This window comes from Tetrao urogallus (assembly GCF_951394365.1).
Source record: "Tetrao urogallus genome assembly, chromosome: 15".
NCBI lineage: Eukaryota > Metazoa > Chordata > Aves > Galliformes > Phasianidae > Tetrao > Tetrao urogallus.
The window spans coordinates 2,550,003-2,575,358 of record NC_136828.1 but is presented as its reverse complement, the minus strand read 5'-3'; the positions used below and the strand labels follow the sequence as shown (position 1 = coordinate 2,575,358).

The 25,356-nt window shown below is 46.0% G+C and overlaps 1 protein-coding gene across 1 annotated transcript in view; it reads right to left on the bottom strand.

The window, feature by feature from the left end:
- Positions 1–2,412: 2,412 nt before the first annotated feature.
- The window catches only part of CREBBP (CREB binding lysine acetyltransferase), a gene marked incomplete at both ends in the record, with an annotated part of 76,399 nt that continues 53,455 nt past the window's right edge, over positions 2,413–25,356 (bottom strand). The window contains 12 exons of the mRNA XM_079543076.1: positions 2,413–4,587; positions 6,095–6,376; positions 6,645–6,806; positions 10,168–10,335; positions 10,936–11,101; positions 11,509–11,622; positions 12,125–12,271; positions 13,074–13,224; positions 16,935–17,002; positions 17,464–17,541; positions 19,430–19,486; positions 20,208–20,288. Coding sequence (XP_079399202.1) covers positions 2,413–4,587; positions 6,095–6,376; positions 6,645–6,806; positions 10,168–10,335; positions 10,936–11,101; positions 11,509–11,622; positions 12,125–12,271; positions 13,074–13,224; positions 16,935–17,002; positions 17,464–17,541; positions 19,430–19,486; positions 20,208–20,288 — 3,649 coding nt within the window. The remainder of the gene's footprint in view (positions 4,588–6,094; positions 6,377–6,644; positions 6,807–10,167; positions 10,336–10,935; positions 11,102–11,508; positions 11,623–12,124; positions 12,272–13,073; positions 13,225–16,934; positions 17,003–17,463; positions 17,542–19,429; positions 19,487–20,207; positions 20,289–25,356) is intronic.

The window sequence follows — 25,356 nt, the reverse complement described above, 5'->3', positions numbered from 1 at the left end:
AGATGCTCGTGTTCCCGTGGTGCCGTTCCTTACCAGCAGCACAGCCCCATCAAAAGAAGGACCTGAACAAGCCCAACTTGAGACACGCTGAGTCAGAACTCAGCTCCAAGCAGGCCAAGCCTCCCTTCGTCTGCAACCCGAGCTCTGCATCTGCACGGTGCACTTCAACTCTGTGCCTCCCTGCTCACACCTGCTGCTCTGATCCAAAATCAAGGAGCCTGGGTTGGGTCAGGCTCTGCAGGGCAACAGCCAGGTGGAAGCATCCTTCAATCCAAGCAGTTTTACCAGCTTTTATTAGAAACACCAGCACATTCAAAGCTTCCTCTCTTTAATCACAAATATAGTATTTTCCCTCTTTTTGAGTACACAGCACGAAACACAGCATCAGGGCTTCCCAGCTCGTTTCCTTTTAATCAGTGATTGCTTTTGGATTAGCTTCGGGTTGGCGCTCGCTGACCTCACCCAGCCCCACGTTCTGACATACAGAACTGCTTTAGACAGCCGTGTGGGCAGACGAACCCAGCGGTGGCGATGAAGGTCCAACAGCTGAAGGTTTGCAAGAAAGACTTCAGCAGAGCCTCGCTGTAGTTCAGGAGGGAGCAGCGCAGCCGTGTGCGGCACGGGGATAAAAGAGCTTTCAAGAGAAAGCAGCGCTGCTCCCCCATCCTCGCCCAGCAGTGCTGCAGGGGATGCTGACCCGCTGCGAGCCGGGCTGGAGGAGCCCTGGGCCACGCGTGGGCTTTGTCACAACTCTGGCCTGGGGGGGAAGCGGCCCTGGGTTGGAACTCGAAGGAAGGAATGCGGTGGGAAGGGGGGGGGGCAGCGGCCCAGGAGCGTGAGCTGACGGGATATGAAAGGGAACATGTACATGATTTGTTATTTTTTATTCCACAGAAAACCCTCAAATCTAGACTCAGAGTTAACAGCAGAAAAATAGTGTTAAAGTCAATAGGTTCATATTTTACCGTAGACTAAATAAATTAGCCTAGAATTAACTCCATACTCTATTCTTTTTTCTCCTTTCGCCGGTGATCCTTCTCTCCATTAACGCGGTTTTTAGAAAGCAATGGCTGTTAATAATTTATTCCAGTTGCCCCTCGTGGATGAAGGCCTGTCAGCATTAAAGGTTTGGGGCACCGATCCCCTGCGCTCCCCTCCCGGCCCTGCAGCCATGGCAGCAGGCAGCGCTCCCCGCAGCCCCGCCGCTCCTCCGCAGCCCCGTCGTACAAAGAACATGATCCAAAAATAGATAAATAAATAAAAACCTTCCACATTCTTACATGGATTTTTCTTTTTTTTTTTTTTTTAAAGAACAGAATACATGTTAAAAACTTCAGTAATTTATATCAATTTTTTTTTTTTTAAGCAATACTTTATATACAATGGAAAAAAAAGACATGCATAGTCCAAATACAATGTTGAAAACAGCATTTTCATAACAAAAAACCCAAACACTAAGTGTTAATACCATGTACATGGATTCAAGAAGGACCACCCTTTTTGTTTTTCTGTTGCACACAGTTTATTTAACAATATGATATTATAAGTAAGAAATGAGTTTTTTTTGTATTTTTTTTTGTATTTTTTGTTTTTTACCATTCTATACAGTGATTGAATCTTCTCGGATTTTCTTATTTATAGTAATTATAGCGCTTGCATGATTTACACTAGAATTGCTTTTCCTCATTTCAAGTTTCACATAGAAGAAAGAAAGAAAAGAATGCTTCTTCTCTATTCAAATCAGCACGGGCTAAGAGTGATCATCCCTATTTTCACCTAAAACCAGTTTTATCAGAGAAACAAAGCAACGATTTCTACATCTGCGAGCCCAGGGTCGTGGCTCCGGGCGCTGGGAGTCCGTCCCATCTCCCACATGACACCTCCAACGCCTGCACAGTTTGCTGTAGAAAAGAAGGAGCCGTTCCCAGGGCGGCCGCCCCGCCTCAGCCAACAGTTTGTGAATATTCTTCTTTTTTTCTTCTTTGAGACGCGACGTCTTGGAAATACAAATAAAAAATATGAATATAATGAACTTGCTTTCACCCCCCCGCCCCCCGTTTAAAAAAAAGGTATGAGTCAACAGCAACAAAAAAATAAAAACCAAATAAACCCACAAAAAAGACCAGATACCTGTAACTGCCTGGCGTTAACAAAAAATATATTCTTTGTATTGTTTTCTTCTTGTTGTTTGTGGTTTTTTTTCCACGCTTTGTTGGTTTTTTTGTGTGTGTGTTTTTCTTTTAAACAGCAATTCGTCCTTCCCCGTGTAAGGAAGCAGCAGTTCCATCCGGGATCCAAAACAGCCCGGATGTCTGAATTCTCAGTACAAAATGTCCAAGAACACCAAAGGAAAAATAAAAGAAAACCAACCCCCAAGAACCCCCCAAAAATAAAAGTGATGCTCCCATAATGCTACAAACCCTCCACAAATTTTTCTAGCGTGTCCCCGGTGGTGTCACCGACCAGAGACAATTCGTTTGACAACGCACTCCTGTTGGGGGTGTTTAGTTGTGGAAGCATTGCACTCTGTTCCGGGTTGCCCAAGTGTCCCTGATCCATGGAGCTAGCCATAGTAACTGCGAGTCCCGGGTGGGGGGAACCAGTCTGGGGCGAGACGTGGTGCGGCGACGGCTGGGGCTGAATCCGCGGGGACGGGCTGGAATGTGGCGGCTGGGACTGGGGGCGGGGAGACTGAACGGGCGCCGGGGAGCGCACCTGGCTGCCGAGGGAGGAGGCGATCTGCTGGCCGGGGAGATGAGACGCCTGCGGTTGTCCTGAGAGCATGTGCTGCTGTGGGCTCATGGGGTTGGGCTGGCCCGGAGAGCCTATCTGCTGCTTCATCTGCTGCTGCTGCAGGATCCTCTGCTGCAGCGCCTGCTGGATGTTGGGAGTGCCGTCCGCCCCCAGGCCGGGCTGGCCCATCTGGTTCAGCTGTCCCATCTGAGCCATCTGTCCCATGGACCCCCCCTGTATGGATATGTGCTGCTGCATCCGCTGCTGCTGCATGGCTTGAGGGTAACCTCCCGGCCCTTGGGGCTGCTGGAACTGGCTGTGGCCGGCCATCCCCGCCGCCATGCCAGCCCCTCCTTGCTGCTGCTGCTGCTGCTGTTGCTGCTGCTGCAGCAGTTGCCTCCTCAGGATTTCTCGGTACTGCGGATGATTCATGCTCGCCATGCTAGTGTTGTGGCCGGGGTTCATGATGTTGATTCCTTGTGCCTGCGGATTCATAGCTCCTATCCCTTGCTGCTGGGGAGGAACGCTCGGTCTCTGCACTCCTGCTTGCATCGCGTTCATGTTCTGCAATCCTGGCTGAGCGTGCATGCCCGGCTGTTGCATGCCGGTCTGCGGCTGCTGCATGCCGGCCTGGGGCTGTATCCCCGCTTGCGGCTGCATCCCGGGCTGGTTAGCCACGTATTTGGCCGTTCTTTGCTTTATAAAAGCTGCCATAAGCTGAGGGTTGGACTTAAGGATATTAAGAACCTGTTGTTGCTGCTGCGGAGAACTCGGCGATTTCAAGGTCCTCAGCAAGTCCTGAAGTGCATTTGGAGGGATGCTCCGCGGCGGCTGCTGCACGCCCGGCATCCTCGGCCCGGCCACTGCTTGCGCCGTCGCCATCGGGATGACCGGCCTCGCCATCCCCGGCTGCATCGCCTGCTGCTGCGGCATCGGAGGCGACTGCCACTGCCCGGCCTGCATGTTGGACATCACCGCGCCGCCGACGGGGCCGGGCCGCGCCACGTTCATGCCGACCTGCTGCATCTGGCTCACCGAACCCACCGTCGGGTTTACCAGCCCCGGGCGACCGGGAGGCAAACCGTTGTTGATGTTGTTGACCCTGTAGAGCTGCTGCTGCTGCTGGGCGGCCTCTCTCTCGATCTGCCGAGCCGCTTCCACAGCGGCTGGCGGCGGCTGAGCCGGAGGTGGAGGTGCGGCGACCGGGTTGGTGGGTTTTCCTGTTGAAACGGTGGTGGGGGGCTGAGTTCTGGACACGTTGGGAAAGCCAGCCGGTGACATACTTACGGGGGAAGGCTGGGGCTGGGGAGGAGGCTGCGGCGTCTGCGGCGTACTCGGCTGCTGAGTGGGGGTACCAGGCGTTGCTGAGGTAGGAGAAGGCAAACTTTGCTGAGGCACGTTTCGGGTGTTCATGGTAGCCATCCTTCTGCGCATGAGCTGAGCCTGCTGCAGGCGGTGCTGGATCTGCTGCTGCCGGAGCTTGTGTTTGATGTTGAGACAGAATGGCACAGGGCATTTGTTCTCTTGGCAGTGTTTGGCATGGTAGCAGCAAAGAGCTATGAGCTGTTTGCACACCGGGCAGCCGCCGTTGGTCTTGCGCTTGCAGCCCTTGGTGTGCTGGACAACCCGCTTCATCTTCTGGCAGGATGGCAAGGAGCAGTTTGCGTTGCGGCACTGACAGGCGTGGACAAGGGACTGAATGCAGCGCTGGATGCTCAGCCGTCGCGACTCCTGGGGGCTCTTCGACTGCTGCTCCCCTTGGCTGTTGCTCTCGTCATCCAGACCCAGGCCCCACTTAACCATCTTGTGGTCATGGCTCTTAGTGTTGTAGCAGTTAATGCACAGGTCGTAGTCCTGAAAGCAAAGAAAATCCAGAGCTCAGTTGTCTGCAAAGCTCCGCCTGCAGCACTGGGAGGGGAGAGCAACACCACCCTGGCGTGGAAGCACACTTGGTTTCAGCGGGCACAAACACAGCCCAACAGAGGCAAGACAGCCACCCTGTGCTGTGAAGAGCTGCTGGTTTCCACTTATGCTGGGTGCACTGAGGTGCAGAGGTGGCTGCACAGCCCACACACAGCACTGGGATCGACTGGGAGAGCTGGGCATGAGGGCAGAAGCACCATCAGCTGCCTCAGCAAAGCCAGCTCCAGTCCCGGGCCCCATGGAGGGCAATATTGCAATCAGGCACTGCTACCGTGCCTTCACTTTCATACACTGCAGGTTTGGTTGTTCTGCTGTAGGTTTGGTGGGTTTTTCCCCCTTTTTGAGGATGGCAACTTTACGTCTCTGGAACGTCTACCAGAGCAGTTACACAAGGAGAGCCAGAACAGTGCAAGCAGCTCTGAAGTGCTAAGAACCAGGGGTTTGTCTCCATTTAACTATTCTTGCTGTAATTACTGACTAATAATTACTGACCTGAAATATGTTTTTTAATCTCTAAAACAGCCCCCGAAGCAAGTGCAAGTTTCATGGCAAGACAGACATCCGAAAGCCCGCCCAAACACCCACGTTTTCACTGCCCTGCATGCTTTTTTTTTCTGCTAGAGAAAGATAATCCTCCTTATGCACAAGTAGCCAGAAGAAACCTAATGGCCACACTTCCTTTCACTGCTTAACTCCAGCCTTGCCTCAAGAAGCCCTCTTCAGCGCTCTCCTCAGAGGGATTAATTAAGACTCTTCAACCAGGAGGCTGGCAATAACTTCCAGTGTGAAAACGAGGTTGCACTTATTCAACAGTTTTTAGTTCAGCTACAGCCAGAGGTCACCAGCAGCCCTCTGGAGGATACCTGCCCCTCACGCCCACCCGTGTGACTGCACACGTAATTAATTGCTCTCTAACACAGCTCAGTAGAAGTGATCTATACTGTGACAGGGCCAGACATCAGAAGTATAGAGCCAGGTTAGGGAGCAATTATTTGGGTTGATCCAAAGAGCAAGCAACCTCTAATGCTGGGCAGAATTGAAAAGCCTCCTTGCCCAGCTGCATTTGCCTGGCTGCACTCAATGCAAGGCCAAGTACCACATGCAATGCGGCGCCAACTGCTCTCATGGTCATCAATTTAACATGGATGAGCCAGCCCTGCAGATTCAGGTTACTCTGACACTATCACTGCCCTGAAATTCTGTCACAATAAGCTGAAGCCTGCCTATGCAGAGGAGTTTGATAACACGGGAAGCAATTCCCCTGCAGCCATTCTAGCACACTACAGCTTCCCACGTAGAAAAACAAAGGCACCTATTCTAGAAGAGATTAATCACAGTGGCAGTCGCCTTCCCTTAAAGCTTCACACTGCTTACATCAGGACAGGGTTAATTTTGAGGAAATCCAGGTGAGAAGTCGTCCCAGGGGATCTACACATACCTCACAGACAGTGCAGTGCCACCTGGTCTCCACGTGATGCTTGCACTCATTGCACGTGTAGACAAAGCGGTCCTGGCCCTGGGTGTGCAGCTCCACCAGCATGCAGAGCGTGGACCACTTGGATCGGCGCAGCGAGGAGAACTCCCAGTGCTTATCTCTGGCTAAGGTGAGGAAGGCATCCCTCCCATCCATCAGATCACAGCTCAGCAGTGGGTCGGGGTCCACAATGGGAGGCAGAGTGTTAATTACGGGCCCGGCATGTAAATGAATCACAAAAAAGACCTGCAGATAAACGGGAGGGGGGGGAAAACGAATCAGTGATGTTAGGTGATCTCGCAGGAAAAGCTCGTGTTCTGCTGCAGAAACACAATGCTGCAAACGTGATCTAACTGACTTGGTTTACAGTAATCTCTCCAATACGTCGTTACACAACTACAAGAAACCTTCAGCATAATCAAAAGCTTTACTGCCCCTAATTTTCCAGTTCTATCATCATGCCTCTATTTCCAGGAATCGAGTTTCCCCTGCACGCAGCACGTTTTGACAGTACCTCTTTATGCTTCTCCATGGTGGCATACAGCTTCTGAGACAGATCGTTGGACACGTTTGGCATGCTGGGTTTCTTCTTGTTAGCTCTGCTGATGCTACTCTTATTCTTGTTGGTTTTTTTGTTGTTCTTTTTCTTGGCGTTTTTGCTGTCACCCTGGCTTCCCTGCAAGAAACACACGGGGAAGATGTTCGACTTTATCGAGCTCTCTCCCATTCACTGCAGCTGAAAGCAAAGCACAGCTGCTGTCAGTAACAGAGCTTTGGTCCAAAGCCTGCAGATCAGCATACTGTGCAAAATGCATCCCATCTTCAGGACAAATATCAAAAACCAACCCAGCAGGAAACAGATTTCAAACGTGCTTTAAAAACAGTCTAGATTTTTTTAAGTGTACACATACAGTAATTTGTGTCTTCTCTTCTTCCTTCTCACCGTACTTCAGCTTCCAAGTCTCATACAGAATAAAATGTGTTAAAAATAAAGCATACTTTCACAGATTCTGCAAGTGCAGCACTTTGCTTTGTTGTGCATTCGGGACTTCACACACTTGCTCAAGTTTTAATTCATTTAAATCCAACAAACCGAGAGACAACGCACAGAAAAGGAAGCACAGGACTTGAATCTACCAGAACACATCTGTCCCCGCCCTGAAGACGTGCTACTGCATAGCAACTCCAAAAAAAACCCCAAATTCAAAACACTCCATGCCTTCACTTGTGTCTAAGTCACAACACAGGTCCCAGTGAACGCAGACTGAATGCTAAATATAAGCAGGGTGAAAAATAGCAGATGGTGCTGTTTGGGTGACCTGGGAAAACAGAGATTAATGTGCCTGAAGAATTAAATAGAAATAAAATAAAGAAGCCTCCTGTCCTCGCAACACAGCACTCACCACCAGTGCAAACCCTACCTGCTACCATGCTGGTTGGCATAATGTGAAAACAATCCTCCCATACATCTATATATGTATGTATACACAGACACACACACACAGGAAAGTCTCCTGAACACTCTGTACAGGACAACAGGTTTTATTTGCAAGGGTGTTTATTCACACAAAGCAAAAATATTCCAACTGAGGAAACAATTCTGCACTAAGACTGCATGCCTCACTGCCACCCTTCCCTCTATGCGCTGGGTTTAGACACAACTTCCCTGCCAAACCTCAGGCTTTCAGTAACTGGTTTTAATGGCTTTCTGATCAAACCTGGTTGGAAATTAAAGCCATTCTACTTCACAGGGAGCCAAAGCTCCGTGCCATTTGAAGGCATTTAGCACTGAATTCAGTGCTGAATTCAGAACTGTGGTACATTCCCACGATTTCTCCTCCCCAACATTTCCTACCACTTTGATGGAATTATGGTTTCTCTTCATCATCTCTTCATTCTGAAGCACCAACACAGATTTTAAAATTAAAACACCAAACTGAAGAACACAGGGATAGAAACTTAGCTGACACTGTAATTCTAAGTCTCCTTTCTGCTACAGAGCTCCTGGGGTGGGTCCAGAGGAGGGCCACTAAGATGATCAGAAGGCTGGAGCACCTCTCCTAAGGAGAAAGGTTGTAGGGAGCTGTGACTGTTCAGCTTGGACAACAGAAGGCTCTGGGGAGACCTCATGGGCCTTCCGGTACTTGAATGGAGGGGGAATGGCTGTTTATGAGGGTGGTTGGTGATAGGACAAGGGGGAATGGTTTTAAACTGAGACAGGGGAGGTTTAGGTTGGATATTAGGAGGAAGTTTTTCACCCAGAGGGTGGGGAGGCACTGGCACAGGTTGCCCAAGGAGGCTGTGGATGCCCCATCCCTGCAGGCATTCAAGGCCAGGCTGGATGTGGCTCTGGGCAGCCTGGGCTGCTGGTTGGTGACCTGCACACAGCAGGGCTTGGAGCTGGGTGAGCATTGTGCTCCTTTGCAACCCAGGCCATTCTGTGATTCTATGACACTATGATTTTATATCTTTAATTTATACTTTAGTCAATAACACTATTCAGCAGCTCGGCCTGGTACTTTCGGTACCTGGAGAACAGATCCCTTCAGGTACCATTGCACAGATCCAGCCAGCTCTGGCAGAGAAGCCGCCAGCAGGCCGGTCAGGGGGCCTTGTGCCTTCAGAGCCTTTCCCAAGCTATGTCCCACCCCTCAAACCTCTTCTACCTGCTCCCTGCAGCAGCGTCACACCAATTCCTCCCCTCCCAGGGGTCACATTTCCCTCCACAAAGCGATGCTGCTTTAGGTGACGGCGTGGAGAGCTTCTCCTGTTTTCCTTACTGCTTTTCCTGAGCCAAGGGCCAAAAGCATGCTGCTGCTTTTCTGGGTGACACCTTCAGACATTTGGATGCAGACTTTATCCCCCCCCACCCCAAGCAGCATCAGTGCATGATGTGGAATGTACAGACAGTAACAGTCAAGGCTGTGTCCTCCCACGTGAGGCAGACAACTCACATGAGTCTAACAGCTGTTTCTGACTTCTTAAAGCCACTTTTTTCCCCATCCCCTTAGATGTACCTGTGTACACTCGTTCCCCCCCCAGAAGGACCATGCTATGATTTATTGAAAGCAATACTGTGAACAAGAGGACTGCAACGTGCATTTCAGGCCTCGCCTTTCAGTTCCTTCTATGCTGCTCTTTGTTAAAATATCTCAACATTTTAAATTACGTTCAGAATAAAAAGGTGAAAGCCATTAACTTTACAGCTCCATAAAAACAGCAGCAAACTAGAGCAGCTTTGAGGGAGCTGCTAAGGTTTAATAGAAGGAACTTTCTGACACAGCTCCACATCAATCACACGTAACACACACAGTCACAGCACAGGAGCAGAGCACAGCTTCTCCCCAGTTAAACCTTTGGGTTCCACCTTCAGTTCAGATCTTCCTACTCTATTTTCAAAATATCTGGCTGTAAATCACAAGCAAAAAGCACCTTTTGCTTGTAGATAAAAGCACTGTGACCGTTTGGTTGCAGATCCAAACAAATATAAGTAATGAAATTCTGGCCAGGAATTAAGAAAAGACTTTTTTCTTTAAGTTACTCAGAGATGCTGATGAAGGGAAATCACCAGCAGGATCAACACTTTGCACCAGTGCAAAGATTACAAACAAAAGAACTGTTTGTAATTTAGATGTGAAAGAATTTTCTCCAAGGGAGTGCAAAGTACCTCAAATAAAGGTAAAATTCAATTCAACTCTGAAAAATATTGCATCTTTCAGTAATCACCTTTGCAAAGGTGTGAACCAGGAGCTCAACCGAATGACTGCAAGCAAATACAGCAGTTGTGGTGTGATCCCAAAGTGGCTCAACACACTTCTCTGAGAACATAAATGCTAAACTACACAACTCACTTCAAATCCTCACAAAAACGACAACAATCCATCAGTGTATTTCTATCCAAGAAAAAGTTCCAAAATACTGGCAAAGGAACCCCAGATGTAAGAATGACCTCTTCAGCTGATTAGCCAGTAAGCCAGAAAAGTATAACTATCAGCTTTATGATCCAGAAGCAAGTACAGCACATGAAGCTAACTCACCTCTGTTGTTTCACTAGCTGCAGTGCTTTCTTCCTTCTTCCTTTCCTCCTCCTCCTGCTCCAGCTCTTTAATGCTTTCTTCCAGCACATTGGGCCAGAAATCACCTTCAAAGTAAGGCAGCTCCTTGGCACTCGTCAGCCTGTCTTCAGTTGCTTGTTTGAAGATGTCCTGTTAAGAGAATCACAGAACATCAAGAATAAATACATGGAGACCACTTTGAAGAGATGGGAGAACCAGAGACATGACTCAGTGCTGCACGGAGCAGTGCTTTGCTTCTCCTTATTTTCTGCTCTGGGAACTCCCGCCATGTTTTCCTACAGCGTGCTCTGAACTGATGATGAGCCCAACCTGTACAACTTAGAACCACGTACCACGACTCTCAATGATGCACAGCTTCCCCAGATCCTATTTTCAACGCACTGACAGTCCAAAAGGACTGCACCTCCCTGCATTTCTATCCCAGCTATTCTCTAACACTGGTGCTCAAAAGCTTGTAAGAAGATTCCCCGGGGTGAAACATTCCCCTCGGGGTGAAATTTGGTTCTGGTGGATTTGTTAGTAAGAAATTCTCCTAGGACAGAAGGCATACCTTGGGAAATTTCAATCTGAAAGGCAGAACTTCCAGAAAATTTAATGAAAAGACAACACTGGCTGACAGTAAGAATGCCTGCACAACACCGTGACCGTTCTGCATCCGATGAGACAGTATTGGCCATCTTGAGGTGAACAAGTGGTAAGAATTAATACAGCGAATGAACAGCAGCAAACCTTGTAGTCATGAATGATTCTCTCAGCAAAGGCCTTGTCCAGCATCTTCTTATACCATTCCTGTAAGCGTTTGGGCTTGGGAATTTTCTGATCAGGTGGATGGCAATGAAAAATATAGTCATCTCCTTCACTCGGGGGACAGGCCCAGATGTGTCCTGTCACATACCTGCAATTTACACACAAAAAGATCCTTAACAGTACTGCCCATCACCTTACAAGCTGAAAACAAACCGAGATGTGCATTCAGAACGTTTTTTGTTTCTCTTTTCTTTTTAAACAAAGGTGTTGAGGCAACGACCTGTGTTTATGCAAGAGATGGGAAAGGGTGAGGGATACGAACGTGAAGCTTCAAAGCTCTGAGTAACCAGTGAGAGGAATAATGAGCCTAAGCAGTGAAATATCTAGGAACCCTTACTGACAAAATCCAAACTCCCTCCTCACTGCAGAAAAGTGTTCCACGTGTGTCAGTGGGCAGAAGGAAAGAGCCTACTGCTAAGTGTGAGGCTACTCGGCCTTCTGGACGAACAAAATGCTACGTGAGAAGACTGTTTTCTTTGAAAAGCTTTCACTTACCCAAGTTTCTTCACGTACTCCAAGTATCCAATGAGGATTTCATGATAAACTGCAGTTCGGAGACAACGGGGGCGGAAGAAATGAATACTATCTAGATACGATATGTACACACGTCTACAACAGTGAGAGAAGAACGACAGAAAGCATCAGGTACAGCTGAACTCCTGTGCTGCCCACCGAAAACTGACTTGTACAGTAGATAAATCTACAGCCACACCAAAGACAAGGGATGATCAGGGATTGTTTGACTGAACAAGTGAGCGTCTTGCTATAGTTAAAACAGTCCTCAAAAGCAGAAGGTTGGCAATGCTTTTGGGACAGCAGGAATATATCTCAAAAAGCAAAATTAAACAATAATAATAATAAAATATTGTTGATATTGTAATGTTTTTTGCTGTGATATTTGATTTCCCCTTTGAAGCCATCTGCAGTCACACAGCAGAACTGAGGGAATTATCACAGAATCACTGTTTGAGCTGCAGGGGATCTCTAAAGGTCACCCAGTCCAAAATCTGAGCCTCTCTCCCACTCTTCCGTATTTCAAAGTGAGCTCCCAGTGAACGTAGCTCAATATCCTCCATATCTATATGCCACTGATACAGAAATGAAGCAGTACCTTGTGTTTGGAGGGGGGCAGTCCGAGCCATACTCCTGCACATGCATGCCAAAGAAGCAGACATCTACTCCATCTATCTCCTCAAATGCAAACAGAGCTTTGGTACGGTAAGGGAAGGATTCTGACATCTCACCAGAATCCACAAATCTGAAGAAAAGGATGATAGGAAGGAAAAAGAAATCAAATAAAGCCAGTGATAAACCACTATCCTTCCAGCAGAAGGAAACTCTTATTTTTAACTTCCTCTTAACTCATTAGAAGCATTTATACAGAAGTTAAACTAGGGTCAAACCGGAACTGTATTAAAATAGAGAGCTGTCAATGCAAGGCCTGTTGCTGTAACACTCATGAAGAGAATTTCCATACAGTTAACACATGACTGAATAGGGAAGCACCGAGCAGAAGAGCACCCTCAGAAACCACCAGCCTTTAAACATACTGCAGAGCGAAAGACCTGATGCCCTCTGATGACGTGATGTCAATGCTGGCTTTATGAATTAAATCCAGCATACTTCACAGAATAAACATTTCAAGCTCCTCGTTTATTAAGTAGATTAAAAATAACTTCTGAAAACTCAAGTATTTATAAATAAATTGAAGGAACAGTGAGGACCAAACCGTTCCAAACTAAACTTGAATTCAGTAACACCACCAAAGCCTGCTCAGATTCTCTCTCTTGATTCAATTCAATGAAGCTGCAGTACCATAACCAAACCCAGCACATCCCTCCACACGCCCAGCAAACAGTTCACACACAACTGTCAACCTCCTCCAGGTTCAGCTGCTACAAACTGCTCTTCCTTACCCTTCATAAGCTGCCTGCTCATGCAGCACTCTCCAGTATGTGCAGAGGGATTAAGGTGCAAATTGCCACAGCTTTGCCACATATATGCAGGAAAACATCGGAATGAACATTTAAGACACCATTCATTGCAGCTAATAAACCAACCTGGATTTCATCCCTGGTTTAACTTCTACTGTCTTATCTGAACTTGCTACCACTCTGACAAAGACCTCTCCAGCTTCAGGATGATTCTGTCGCCTCAGAAACTTGTTCACTCTGTCTTCCAAATGGTTTCCTAAGCGGGTGGTCTGCAGCCCTGGAATTGAAAAGAGAAAAGACAACAGCACACATGAATTGCTGTGAAGCTCATGTCAGTCACCACGCCTGTTAGGTGCCTCGTTCCGCCCTGACGCGTTTACGAGAGCTGTTTCTTCCTCTGCTTTACCTCCGCATGACAACAATCACGTTTTTATTCCTACAGCCAAAATGGGTTGCTTTGCTTTCTTCAGTGTTTTTAACCAAAGCTCAAACGTTCATACCCTCATGTGGAAACTCAAACCGCAATAGTGGAACAGTTCCTCACTAAGTGCACTAACAAAGGCGGCTTCACGTCGCATTTTTAAATCTGTGGGCTTATTTTACCAGTGCTGCACATGTTTCCTCCTAACACCACCACAATCTGGCTGCTTGACAGAGATGACATCACTGTACAGATCTGGCTCGACGCCACACCTTTTCAAGCAAAACGAAGCGAAGCAAAGCAAAGCAAGGGAAACGAAAATGTGACTTCAATGGAGATTTCACTGCACTTTCTTTTATTTCCAAGAGAGCTTTTGGATGGAAAAGTTACAGTAACCTGCACAGAAAGCTTAAAGGGCTCTTGCACAGCGGCAGAGGTTTGTACAGCTCAAGTCGACGTGCTGCCCAATGCAGTCTCCAACCCTGCACACACACAGTTCCCTTCTGTGAGCACAGCTGCTTTGGCAGCACTGCAGGATGCGACCACTTTCAAGCAAACCCACCACAAATTACAGAAATTAAGATGAGAATTTCAACTTCAGTTGCAAAAGGAAAAGCAGCACGCTGTTCTGACTTGAAGATTAATGACCATTTCTCTTATTCTACTGTTTGCACATATTTCACCAGTGAGTGTTTCTGCTTCATACTACGGTCCACCTCCTGCCTTTGTGAAACAGGTGGTTCAATCTCCAGGTGTTCATTCCATTTCACTAACATGCTTTTAACTCTCAGATCTCCAGTGCTCCTTTTTGCAGGCATTCCCAAGCCACCAACACAAGGTTGTTGGTGCTCCTGACCACTGAGCTCGCACACGAATGCTGCAGAGAAATGCCTCTGCTGGAAGTGATGCTTGGATACCAATCCTGGAAATGAGCTCTTCCTCTGAACACACCTGGCTCCCTTTTTAAGGAAGCCATACAGCTAAGTGCTTACTTTGCAGTCAGTTTACACAAGCTGTAGAGCACAACAACCTTGTTTTACACCTTCTTACCTTGCCCAGTTCTACCATTAACAGTTATACTGCCAGCAACCACAACATAAATTGAAAGAGGCCCGGAGTGAAAAGACACTTATTCCCTTAAGCATTTTCTATATGCTGACGGGAGATATTGGGCTTTCTACATGTAACAGAAGGTGGCTGATTTAAAGGAAATTAAGCTATGCTCCAAAGAAATGATTTGGTTTTGTTGATTTCTCTCAGAACAAACAGGAGAAAACAGAAACAGCTCCGTTTCAGCTAACAAGCTGGTACAATTTCAGAAAGCTCTTTCAGTTGAATCTACAGTCTTACTGTGTTTTCATCCTACCACCTCCCTAACGCTGAGAACCAAAGGCTATCTCCCTCCTCCTTATGCTGTAACGCATAAAGATGTGAAAAAAATGAGAAAAAAGGCCAAATAGGATAGGTTTTAAAAGCAGCATTAAGATTATACACACTGTAAAGCATGGATCCAAACCCCAGGTTTGGATGGTTTTAATGTCAGAACATGAGAAAGCCTTTTAAAAGCACCTGCATTTTACTTGTTAAACACGTCTAACATCAACTACCAATGAAAACTCAGCGCCCAATTCAAACTGTAGCTCAAATCTGAAGAAGGTGACCACACCAACAACAACATGGCAGGCTTCCAGGCAGCCTGCTACAGAATTTTTGCTGTTGTAGCAATGGTGAACATTTGTTACTGGGTGAGCAACAGGACAGACAGGAATCCAGTCCCATTTCCAGCTTACTGGGACTTTTGTAAGGATGCCTCAAGTGCCTTTCATTTAATACACGTTAGGAACAGCTCTCAGCTGACTGATGTGCTTTCGTGAGTGTTAGCAGTGGTGCCAAGCTTGAAAGACTACAGAAATCTTGGTGGTGAGTTGGTAGGGGTTTTTATGAGGAGTGACAGGAAGGGGAAGAAAACGAGTTAATGCTTCCAGCATTCATCACCCGTTTGCTTTTAGGTCAGCAGACCAAGTTTTGACAAGAGGAAGCTTTCCTTCCCTGTTCTTGTATTTCCATCAGAGGTCCCAGAGCTGAGCCCACCAATGGGCTACACGTCATCGTGGGACAAAGAAAAGATGGTAGGCAAGGAGTAGGGAAAGGAGATAAAGGGAGAAGCTTTCCATTCCTTCCCTGTCCTAATGCCCCAAGAACAGAACTACTTCAAACTACATGTTGGTTACTCAGACATTTCCAAGCTTTGTTACAGGAAAACTGCACACTTGTAAGAAATTGCACATGTAAGAATTTCAATCGATACACTCTGTAAAGTCAGCACATAAAAGGAAAGGCAGCTATTTAAAATGGTTACCTACAATGACATTTTTATTTCTTCACTTCATTAATGTTCTCTTACAATCTTCATCTGTCTTTAATGAGAGTAATTTTCATCTTTTCAGCAATACCATTTCACATGTCAGGTTACCCCAGAGATGGCTCTGATTACTGTAACCTGATAATGCTGTATGAGCCACATTTCCCCCCACCCCCAATATCCTGCTTCAAATCTTCTATGGTGCTGAAAATGCAATCAACACATGCAATCATATCAAAAACTTAGCTTAATGCAAAACCACTCCTTTATTAGAAGGAATTTGGAAGAGTCAGGCTTGCAAACTTTCAGTACAACAAAGTAACCCAGGAATTCAAAGCACCGAAGAACAAGGGAGAAAGAAGTGCATCCACAAGTGCTTGTCAATGAAGTTTGTGTCCATTTCTTCTAAGTGCACCTGAATGACTCTATTTCTAAACTCAGTCATTTTCCACTCTAGGCTGTTGATGCTGCATTTCCAATGCCAGCCCCTACCCCTTTTTTGTTGTTGCTTTTGCCCTCCACTACAAATAGAAGTCATTAAGATGTGCTCTGATGCAAAGAGTGTCTGTGTTAGGATTGCTCAGGAGATGGAGACAAGTTGACCCAGAAGCTTTTGGCACACTTCTCAGTGACATTTCCAACAGGTTATAACACAGGTACTTGTAAGATGTAGATATATAACACTACAGCTTACTTATTCTACTGGACAGTTCTATCACAGTCCAGTCAAAGAGCAAGAAAAGCTCTTCAAACACATCAGTGTTTGGCACCACCACAGTGCACCTGAAATGCAGCACAACCTGTTACTACTCGTTACTTCCAGGGCACAAAGGTGATGGTGATTTACTGTTACTTCAACACTACATGGAAACGTGTCTAAATACAGCCTGTAAGTGCATGCAGCCTGTTTCTGTTTCCTTTTTTCCCCCTTTTTACCTCCTCCGTCTTCTTGTTTCTTTTGCTTTCTTTTTGTCTTGGAAAAACAGGCACACAGATGCCAAAGGCCTCAGGCAGCAAGTCTTTAAAATACTGACAGCCAGCAAAACCTCAGGTCATGCCATTCCCCATTTTGCAAATGCTCCTGTACTACCTATCATGGCAAGTCTCAATCAGAAAGCTAATATTTGACAAATACTTGCAAAGGAAGAAATCCTTTGGCAGAGAGAGTGAAAATCAAACAAAGAAATAGAAACATCAGACTTACTTTTAGCACTGAACTTGTTTTCTTTACGTGTTCTACCAGTTTTCTTCAGACAATTATCACACACAAACCTGAAGAGAAAAAACAGAAGTGCCACAAACTTGACGAATCCAATCCTGGCTGCATGCAGCTCAAAGTCTCAACCCCCAATTTTAACCATCAACGTACAGTGTATTTTCCTCTGGATTTGACCTTTCCATTTGAGGGACTTTAAGCCCTTCTGTGTCAGTTTAGGTCTGTCAAACAGCTACACCTGCATCTGTGTTTTTTAGTACACAAATCTATTGTCAATCAGGTCCCATCGCTTAGAACCACAGAAATCTGAGTATGTAACAAATCTGTTTCATGTACTTTTTCATCTGTACGTACTGAAATGAGACCAGACATGCAAAAATTTAGAAATGCTTTGTCCATTTGTACTCAGCTATTAAAAGACAGCATTGCATATTAAAAAGCAAAAGCAGAAAATCTTAATTATGAAAACAACATCAGTCTTATCATACAAGGCTTAGAAAACTAAGAAACATCTTACCCTGAAGGCCAAATAATATCATAATGTAACACACAAATCTGGTGCATCTTCCGACCACACTCTTTGCAGTCTACAAACCTGAGAAGGAAAAGGAACAGCCTGTCACTTCTGTTGCTAGGCAGGTAATATTCCAGAATTCAGCAGAAAGAACAACAGCCAACCCTCCACTACTCTTCATACACATAGAAGACCTGCAAATTTAGTAGTTACAAGTGTCAGATGTGAGCTCCTGAGTTCTTCTTGTGGTGCTCAAAAACCTTTAGATGTTGTATTGTGGGACAAGGTTTAGTGGGAAATATTGGTGATGGGTGAATGGCTGGACTGGATGATCTGAGAGGCCTTTTCCAACCTCGGTGATTCTGTGAGTCTACGATCCTATCTTTTTCTAAGCTGAGCTCTGAATTTTCCCAGCTTCACAGAATTCTGCTTAACAAAACCTCTACAGACTTAGCTGTCAGTTTCTGCATCAACCACAAGCTGACTAAATGGTTGCTCAACTTACTGTAGATGTACAAGGGAGTCACTCATGAATAAGCACGCCAAGAGGACGTGTATTAACATGCCTCTGCCTGCACGGGTCTGCAGTGGAGTTTTCTGATTTTTTCTTTTTAAGATACTTCAAAATAAATGTCTCTTTTGCCTGGGCTGCCACAGTGTTTATGGACTGCACCGCAATGGTGAGCTCAGCAGCCTGCCTGTAAAAGCAGAGCAGCTCTACCAAGTACCTGCAAGCATGAGAAAAGAGGAACAAACTGCCAGAGAACAAACGAGCAGTGATTAAATCTTGCAGCAGCCACTTAGGGACAGCAGGAAGCGTAACACTGCTGCTACAGAAATATCCCATGTGACTTTTCCAAGGCTAACAAACTCACGAGAAGGATGCCCCTTCCAGTGCCTAAGTGCTCCAGTGAAGTGAGAAAGGAGTTCCAGGAGTCTAGCTAAATGGGGAGAGAACAGCAAACTGCCAGGTGCTTGGGATGAAATGCTCACTATGATGGAGGGCAAGGCTGTGCAGCACAGGGCAGAACACACCTTAGGAATTACTTCAATAAAACCAGCAAGTAAGTTGCAAGAAAGGAAGTTACTTCAAACACTTGCCAGCTTTTTGCTTCACACAACCTTAAATTCTTTCAAGCTTTCTACCCCACCTCTTTTTTCCTCAGCATTCAGCATGTATAGCTGGGTTACAGGAGGGACAAGTTCCCCGTGGGGTTATGGCAAGGCAGCAGGTCAACACCAGGAAAAGGGATCGTGCTCTTCTGTCACTCCCTTGGCAATGCCATTCTGGTGCTTGCTGGAGCTTTACTGAGCCAATTCAGCACTGCAAGGATGGAATTCCTCCTGCTTATTTTGTTTGTCCCAGGTTAGTTTGTCACTTTATGATGCGGGCATCCACCAGTCTCCAAATAAGCTCCAAGGGACAGAGCAGCACAGAGTGCTGGGGCAGAACCACGCAGTGCAGAGCATGACCTTTTTCAGCAGTGGCAGCCATTGGAAAGGTCCACATTTAAAAAAACAAATGTGTAAATTTGCCCTTTATTTGTAGGATACTAACAATTATTCTAAACTAAGGCACAAAACAGCCCTCTTAAATTGAAGGCTTAAACAAATTAATCTCTTCTGCTAGAAGCACCCGTATCTCTAACCTCCTCCTTTTTGGCTACCTGTAGATACCCAAACATTGAGGGGAAGAGCATGGCACTCAGATGTTAAGGCTTCTATTTCAGCCAAACAGAAAGAGGAATGGCCACTGAAACAGGGTCACGCTTAGGTCTTGGTAGCAAAGGCAGACACCAAGATCACATGTGGTGCTGTGAACTCTGGAGAAAGATTTCACCGTCTGCTTGGGCAGAGATAGAAAAAAAAGGAAGAGTTCTTTATTCTCTCTCTCATTTCTGAAGTGCTGGTTAGAGGAGAAATGAAAGCTGTGAGTGATCTGAGCAGCAAGAGTGGCCTGGTTACTTACGGCTCAGGATCTAGCGTGTCGTTCTTCTTCTTCTCAAACTGATCTTTAGAGATGGTTCTAGAGACAAAGAGTTAACATGAAAGCTCAGTAGCACTGTTTTATCAGAGGCTGACACTATATCATGCTATTCTGAACTGCAGCAAACAAGCAAACCAAATCTGAAGGAACTGTATCAGCTTTTGTTTTCTATTCAGAGAATGCAATTCATTTTAAGCTATAGAAAATACTTTCCCCATTTCATTTTCTGTGGTAAATTAAAACCAAAATAATAAACAGCATATATGTAAATTTAAAATATCAAGAAGGAGGCAAGGTACAGCCAGTAAAGCAGCCACCCTCCAAAGCAGCTTGTGCTGCTCATGTATCTCACAGCATCCTTCTGGCTGGGTTAAAGGCAAGCCATTGGTTTCATAAAGAAAAGCTGTGCTTTGCAAGGTGAGGCGCCAGGACTGGCAGAAACCTTTCATGTGAGAAGAGGCCCAGGGACAGTCACAGCACAGCCCCCTTCTCCCCCTGAGCGTGCTGCTCAGTGCCAGCCCTGCAGCCTGGGGCAGCTCTCAGGCAGCACAACCGGGCACCAATGGCACCTGGGCACCTGCACACCAGGCACTGGAACAGCCATCAATTATCAGTTACTGCAAAAAATCACCCACTACTGAGAAACACAGCATTTCCCCACGGACACAAGTGGCCACAGTGCCAAGCTAGGCATCAGAACCACCCACTGCCCCTCGTTTAAGAATAAAACAAAGCGTGAAGAAGAAAGGGAACTACTTACGTTTGAGGCTGGGAAGGGTCATCACCCAGGGTGACATTCTCCCCCTGGATTTCAGTGAAACACTTCTCACAGAAGTGATACCTGTCAGCAAGAAGGCCATATTTGGGTGAACTGGTCCAGCCCAACACACAGCCACCCGAGCACGGAGGCAGCAACCAGAGCAGGGCAGATCGCACGCCGAGGGGGGTTTGTTGGTTGATTGGTGGGTCAGTGTGCACAATGAGGAGGAACAGGGGACGGCAGGGTTAGAGAACAGGGGAGGGAACAAACAGCACAGACGTAAGAGGTAAGACGCAAACACCAAGACAACACAGAGCAGAAAGCCAAGGCAAAGCACAGATTAGCATTCGGTCTCATTTTATACATTTCGGCCATCATTACTAACAGAGTGGAGGGTCAGATTCCAAATTTGGGCAGGATTAATGCAGTAGCTACCAAGCGCTACGTTTACAGAGGCCTCAAATTGAAGAATTTGGATTTGATTTGCATTGCTTAAGGAAAAAAAAACATTGTGATTGCAGGCTTGAGACTGATTGGGTTTCCTTTGGTTAAAAAAAGCAGCCTGTCAAGAAGCCTTAGGAACACACTTGTACAGGTTTAAGCAATTAGAAAATATGCTGAAAGCATTTACTGGCTGTCAGTAAAAACTATAAAAGCAGAAACACTTGGTATTGAAAAAAAATAGCTATTAAAATATTCAATTCAAAAGTTATTTGACTGTAAGAATAAATGTGACCAATTGCTCAGCTTTTATTATTTAATATAAATGAAACCAAATCCATACTCTAGACAAACATTTAACAGAAATGCAATTATGGGTCAGAGTTTCCAGCCATTTATCTATATAAATACAATATATGTATATATGTGAACAACATCAAATATTGTACATACATACAATATATTTATGGGTACGTTAACGATGTGCAATTAAACTTTACAAATTGAATACGAGACTGGAGAGAATTTCTGGTCCCCAGACCAAGAGCCAATCCCGCTACACTCAGCAAACCAATGGTTTCACAAACCAAGCTGAGTACATTGGAAGGCGACTCCACAAAAATACAATCTGCATTTGAAAAAAAAAAATATCTACGTTTCACAGATTATTTTTTTTTTATTTATTTTTAAATTGTTCGTTTTGTTTTGCTTCTGATGAACTGGAACCAACGTTGTCCGGGTCATTAAAAACGAAAGGCTAAATGTTTGGAAAGGATATGAATTCACACATGAACAAAGGTAACAAAGAGAGGCCACAGCTGTAAAATGCAGGAAGGCCACGAAGGATCATCAAAATAAGGGAGCTTTATGGAGGTTCAAGAGTGAGAGAGTATAAGCAGCAATGGCAGCACAGCAAATGCAGTTTTAGTACTCAAACACTACAACCGTACGAACGGTGAGCATCAGAGGCATCAAACGAGACTCAGTGTCACAAGGAACCGACAACTGAAGGGATGGAGGTCAGCAGGCAGCTCTGTCCCTTACAACACATCCTCACACGCCTGAACTGCTGTGAGCCGGGGGCAGATCCCAGCACTGCGCTTCCCAGGAGCCAACCAAAGCCAGCGAGTGGCCTTTGCTGAAATGCACAGGCTGGGACTTCTTGCTGTGGCAGAGGCAGGCCGTGACACCAGCGCCGTGTGCCGTGAAGCACCAGGTGAGCAGCGCCCGGTCCTTGGGCAGCACCCAGCACATCGAGGGAAGGAGTTCTGAAGAGTGCAAAGCCAGGGCCGCGTTAAGGCAGCCCGGTTTTAGGAGCCTTCCAACCCCTGCAGCCCTGCCAGCTTGGCTCTGGCTCCAAGAGCCGCCCAGCTTGCCAGGAACCACTGAAACACAGCAGCACGCTCAGAGCTCCTTCCACACGGGGCTGGGCGTGCAGTGACACTAAGAGGAAGGAGGGTTGGGTTCCTTCTACTTCACACAGCACATACTGACCGAGCCGTGTAATAACTTCACCAGCGGGGCAGCTGCAGTTTTGATAGCAACCACGTGAGCTCAGATGTCTGCTCCCTGCTCACAGCCAACCGCACGCTAACTGCCCGTGCCTCATCTCCTGCAGGTCAGCTCAGCTGGGATTAAACACATCATCCTCTCAAGCAAAACCAGGAGCTGCTAATGCAACTGAACGAGGCCAGGAGAACAAAAAAAGATCGATTCTGTTCATTTGTAGTCTTTGGGAGTGATGAGTGAGTGCCTCATGATGAGCACAGAGCAATTCCACAGCAGAGCTTTTGAGGAGTGGGCAGCGATGCTGCACCTCCCTCGTGCTGAGCCCACACTGCCCAGGTGACAGAGCCACAGCAGGGCCGGGGCTTACCTGCTTTTTACATACTGCCAATCCATTCTTGTTTCTTACTACGTCATTCTATACACTTTAATTAAAACAACAACAAAAACCCCATGAACTCACAAACGCTGACTCTCAGGGTTGATCATTTTAGGTGTCAAAGGGAGAAGCAACGAATCACAGGATGACCCAAACGAAGGGGCTTGTAACCAGAAAAGCCCACCAGCACAGCTTCCATTCATATTTGGTTCAATTTCAGCAAACCCAGACGTAGTTAATTACCACTCATGTTCAGAACAACTGACACAACCACCCCAGCTCACACAGCAGCCACCCTGGGCTGCTCCGTGCTGCAGAGCCAGGCCTAAAGTTAGCTAGAGTTCAGCCTTCATATGTGGTATTAAGATGGAGAAAGAAAAACTGAGATAGAGTGAAAATGAATCACCTGAAGATCGTGAATGCTGGTCCGTAAGATAACTCAGGTGAAATAATAACTAAGTTATTATGAATATGGACCCGCAGAAATGGAGACCTTCTTGTAATTTATTGGTTTTTTTGCATGCTGCTGCAAATATTCACCAAACACTTGGGGAAGCATACGACATTCTAGCTCTAACAGTCAGATAATTCACGGAAGGTGCTCACTGCAACACATGAAAAATGGAGAGCTTTTCCAAATGCAGACTGTTCAGGTGACTGATTCCCATCTATCAGAGACAAGTCACATTACGGCTCATTATCAAAGTCCTGAGAAGGCTCATCTGTGTCAGCACACCAATTTCCAACTGCAACTGAAGTGTATTTGAAGGAACTTCTAGATCAGCAATTGGACACTAGGACTCACCTGAAATACCCACTGCTTTACCCACAGGAAAAGCGTGTTCTCTGAACCCTTGCTCTAACCCAAGCTTCTGTGTTATTTGTGGAAGCCAAACGGTTCTGTTCTAAATGATTAATTTTCAATCCCTGAATTGCAGGGGCAGAGTTCATTTATTGAACGGTGCCTAGTTATTCTTAGCTGCAAATACACCTGGTTTCCAGTAAGCCCAATGCTGTCTGCTCCGTATGCTGAAGAAGTCAGAACATTCAAACAATTACAGTTTTGTTGGAATGACAGATTTTCTTTCCACTAATTTCTTTGTTAAGAAAAAGTTAAGATGTGAAAACCACTGTCACAGGAAACAAACTGACTGTTTCAGAGTGATAGAGCTGACGAATGAGAGGTCTCTATGATCCCATCAGCCAAACACACGCTTCAGAATACAGTGACTGAGCACCAGAAATACCTTGTTAAACAAACCTATAAAAAGATTTCTCTCTTGATTTCAGCAGCCTGAAATACAAACCTCAAAAACAAGCCAGAAAAGCCCAAATCCAAAAGCACCCTACTCTTTCTCAATACACCTGTGCCCATTCCATCTCTGTTACTGCACACTGACACTGCAGTGAACTCCCCTTTCACAGCGTCCCTTTCCGACCTGCCACCACCACCCTTTAATTCTAAACCTTACATGAGGGACCTGCCTCACCCCTAAGAGATGGGAGCTGCCACGGTGCATCCCTGAGCCCCGAGGAACCCAGTGCAGCACCAACCACGTGCTTCACATCAGCACCAACGCAGCCCTCCATTGATCAACCGGGGTGATTTAGCACCCAAACAGCTTGAAAGAGAAATGACTTCTCCAATTATTTTTGAAGTTGCTATTCTTTTTATGTACCACACTACCCGGATGTATAACATGACAAGCATTTTAAATCCTATCACAAAGCACCGGTATTTAAGGACCGCAGTGGCCACTGAAGTACTATCCATTTAAATGCATTTTATTGCTGTACTTCTCTTCAGACTTTTTTGATAGTTCAGAGCAGCTGTGTGAAACCTTTTATGAGAGCTCGTGAATCGACATTCCTCCATAACAACACTATCTGCATTGCTCTGTAACACTGCAATCTACCTCAGTCCCAACACACAGTGCAAAGCAACACCTTTTCATCTCCCACATCTGTGCTGCTCCAGCTCAGTGGTACACAACAGTCTTACACCATCTTACAGTGCATTTGGTGACGTAGGGACGGCCTGCAGGGAGACTAAATGCAGGCACTGACTGCCTGGATTCATTCCATAACTTTGCTCAGACAACAGCCTGCTGCACACTTCAAAGCTGGCATGGCTTGCGGACTGTGAAACCCTCAGAAAGAAATCTTTTAAACAGGGAAATGGAAGCTGGTGCCACAGCACATCTATAGTTTGTCATTTTTTTCTTTTTTGGGGGAAAAAATAAATCAAAGAAGGCAAAGTGAGAACAAAGCCATGTTCTAAGTTCGCTTTGTTATTCAGTACAGCATTGTTGATTTACGTATCAAATGGAAAATATTACAATGCTACTGGTTAACAATCATACATCAAATCCTAACAGTAACAAGGAAAAAAATTCAGCATCAAGTATTATTTTCTGATATTTCCATGGAGTCCGAGAAGTTTGTAAACATAAGTCCAAGATAGTTTGAAGAGAATTAAGTACTGAGAAGATAAAAGAGAGACTGCTAAACTTTATTACTGTACCATATACTTTCTAAACTCTGACAGTAACTCAAAAACAAAGCTGCACGTTTTTGTAATTCTCCAGACCAAGGCAATTCAGCCATCTCTGTCCCTCTCGGCAGTTCCACCTTTCTCCCTTCAGCGTGCCCTGCTATTGGTACTGAGGAGAACACAGCACTCGCACTTCAGCAGCACGGCCTCGCCAACAGCAAGCAGCTAAGCATCACGTCTATCTACCTGCAGTACAGCAAACTAGAGGGGCACCTGCAAAAGGACAGCATGCAAGGGTAAGAAACAACTTTCTCCTGACTCAGCAGACA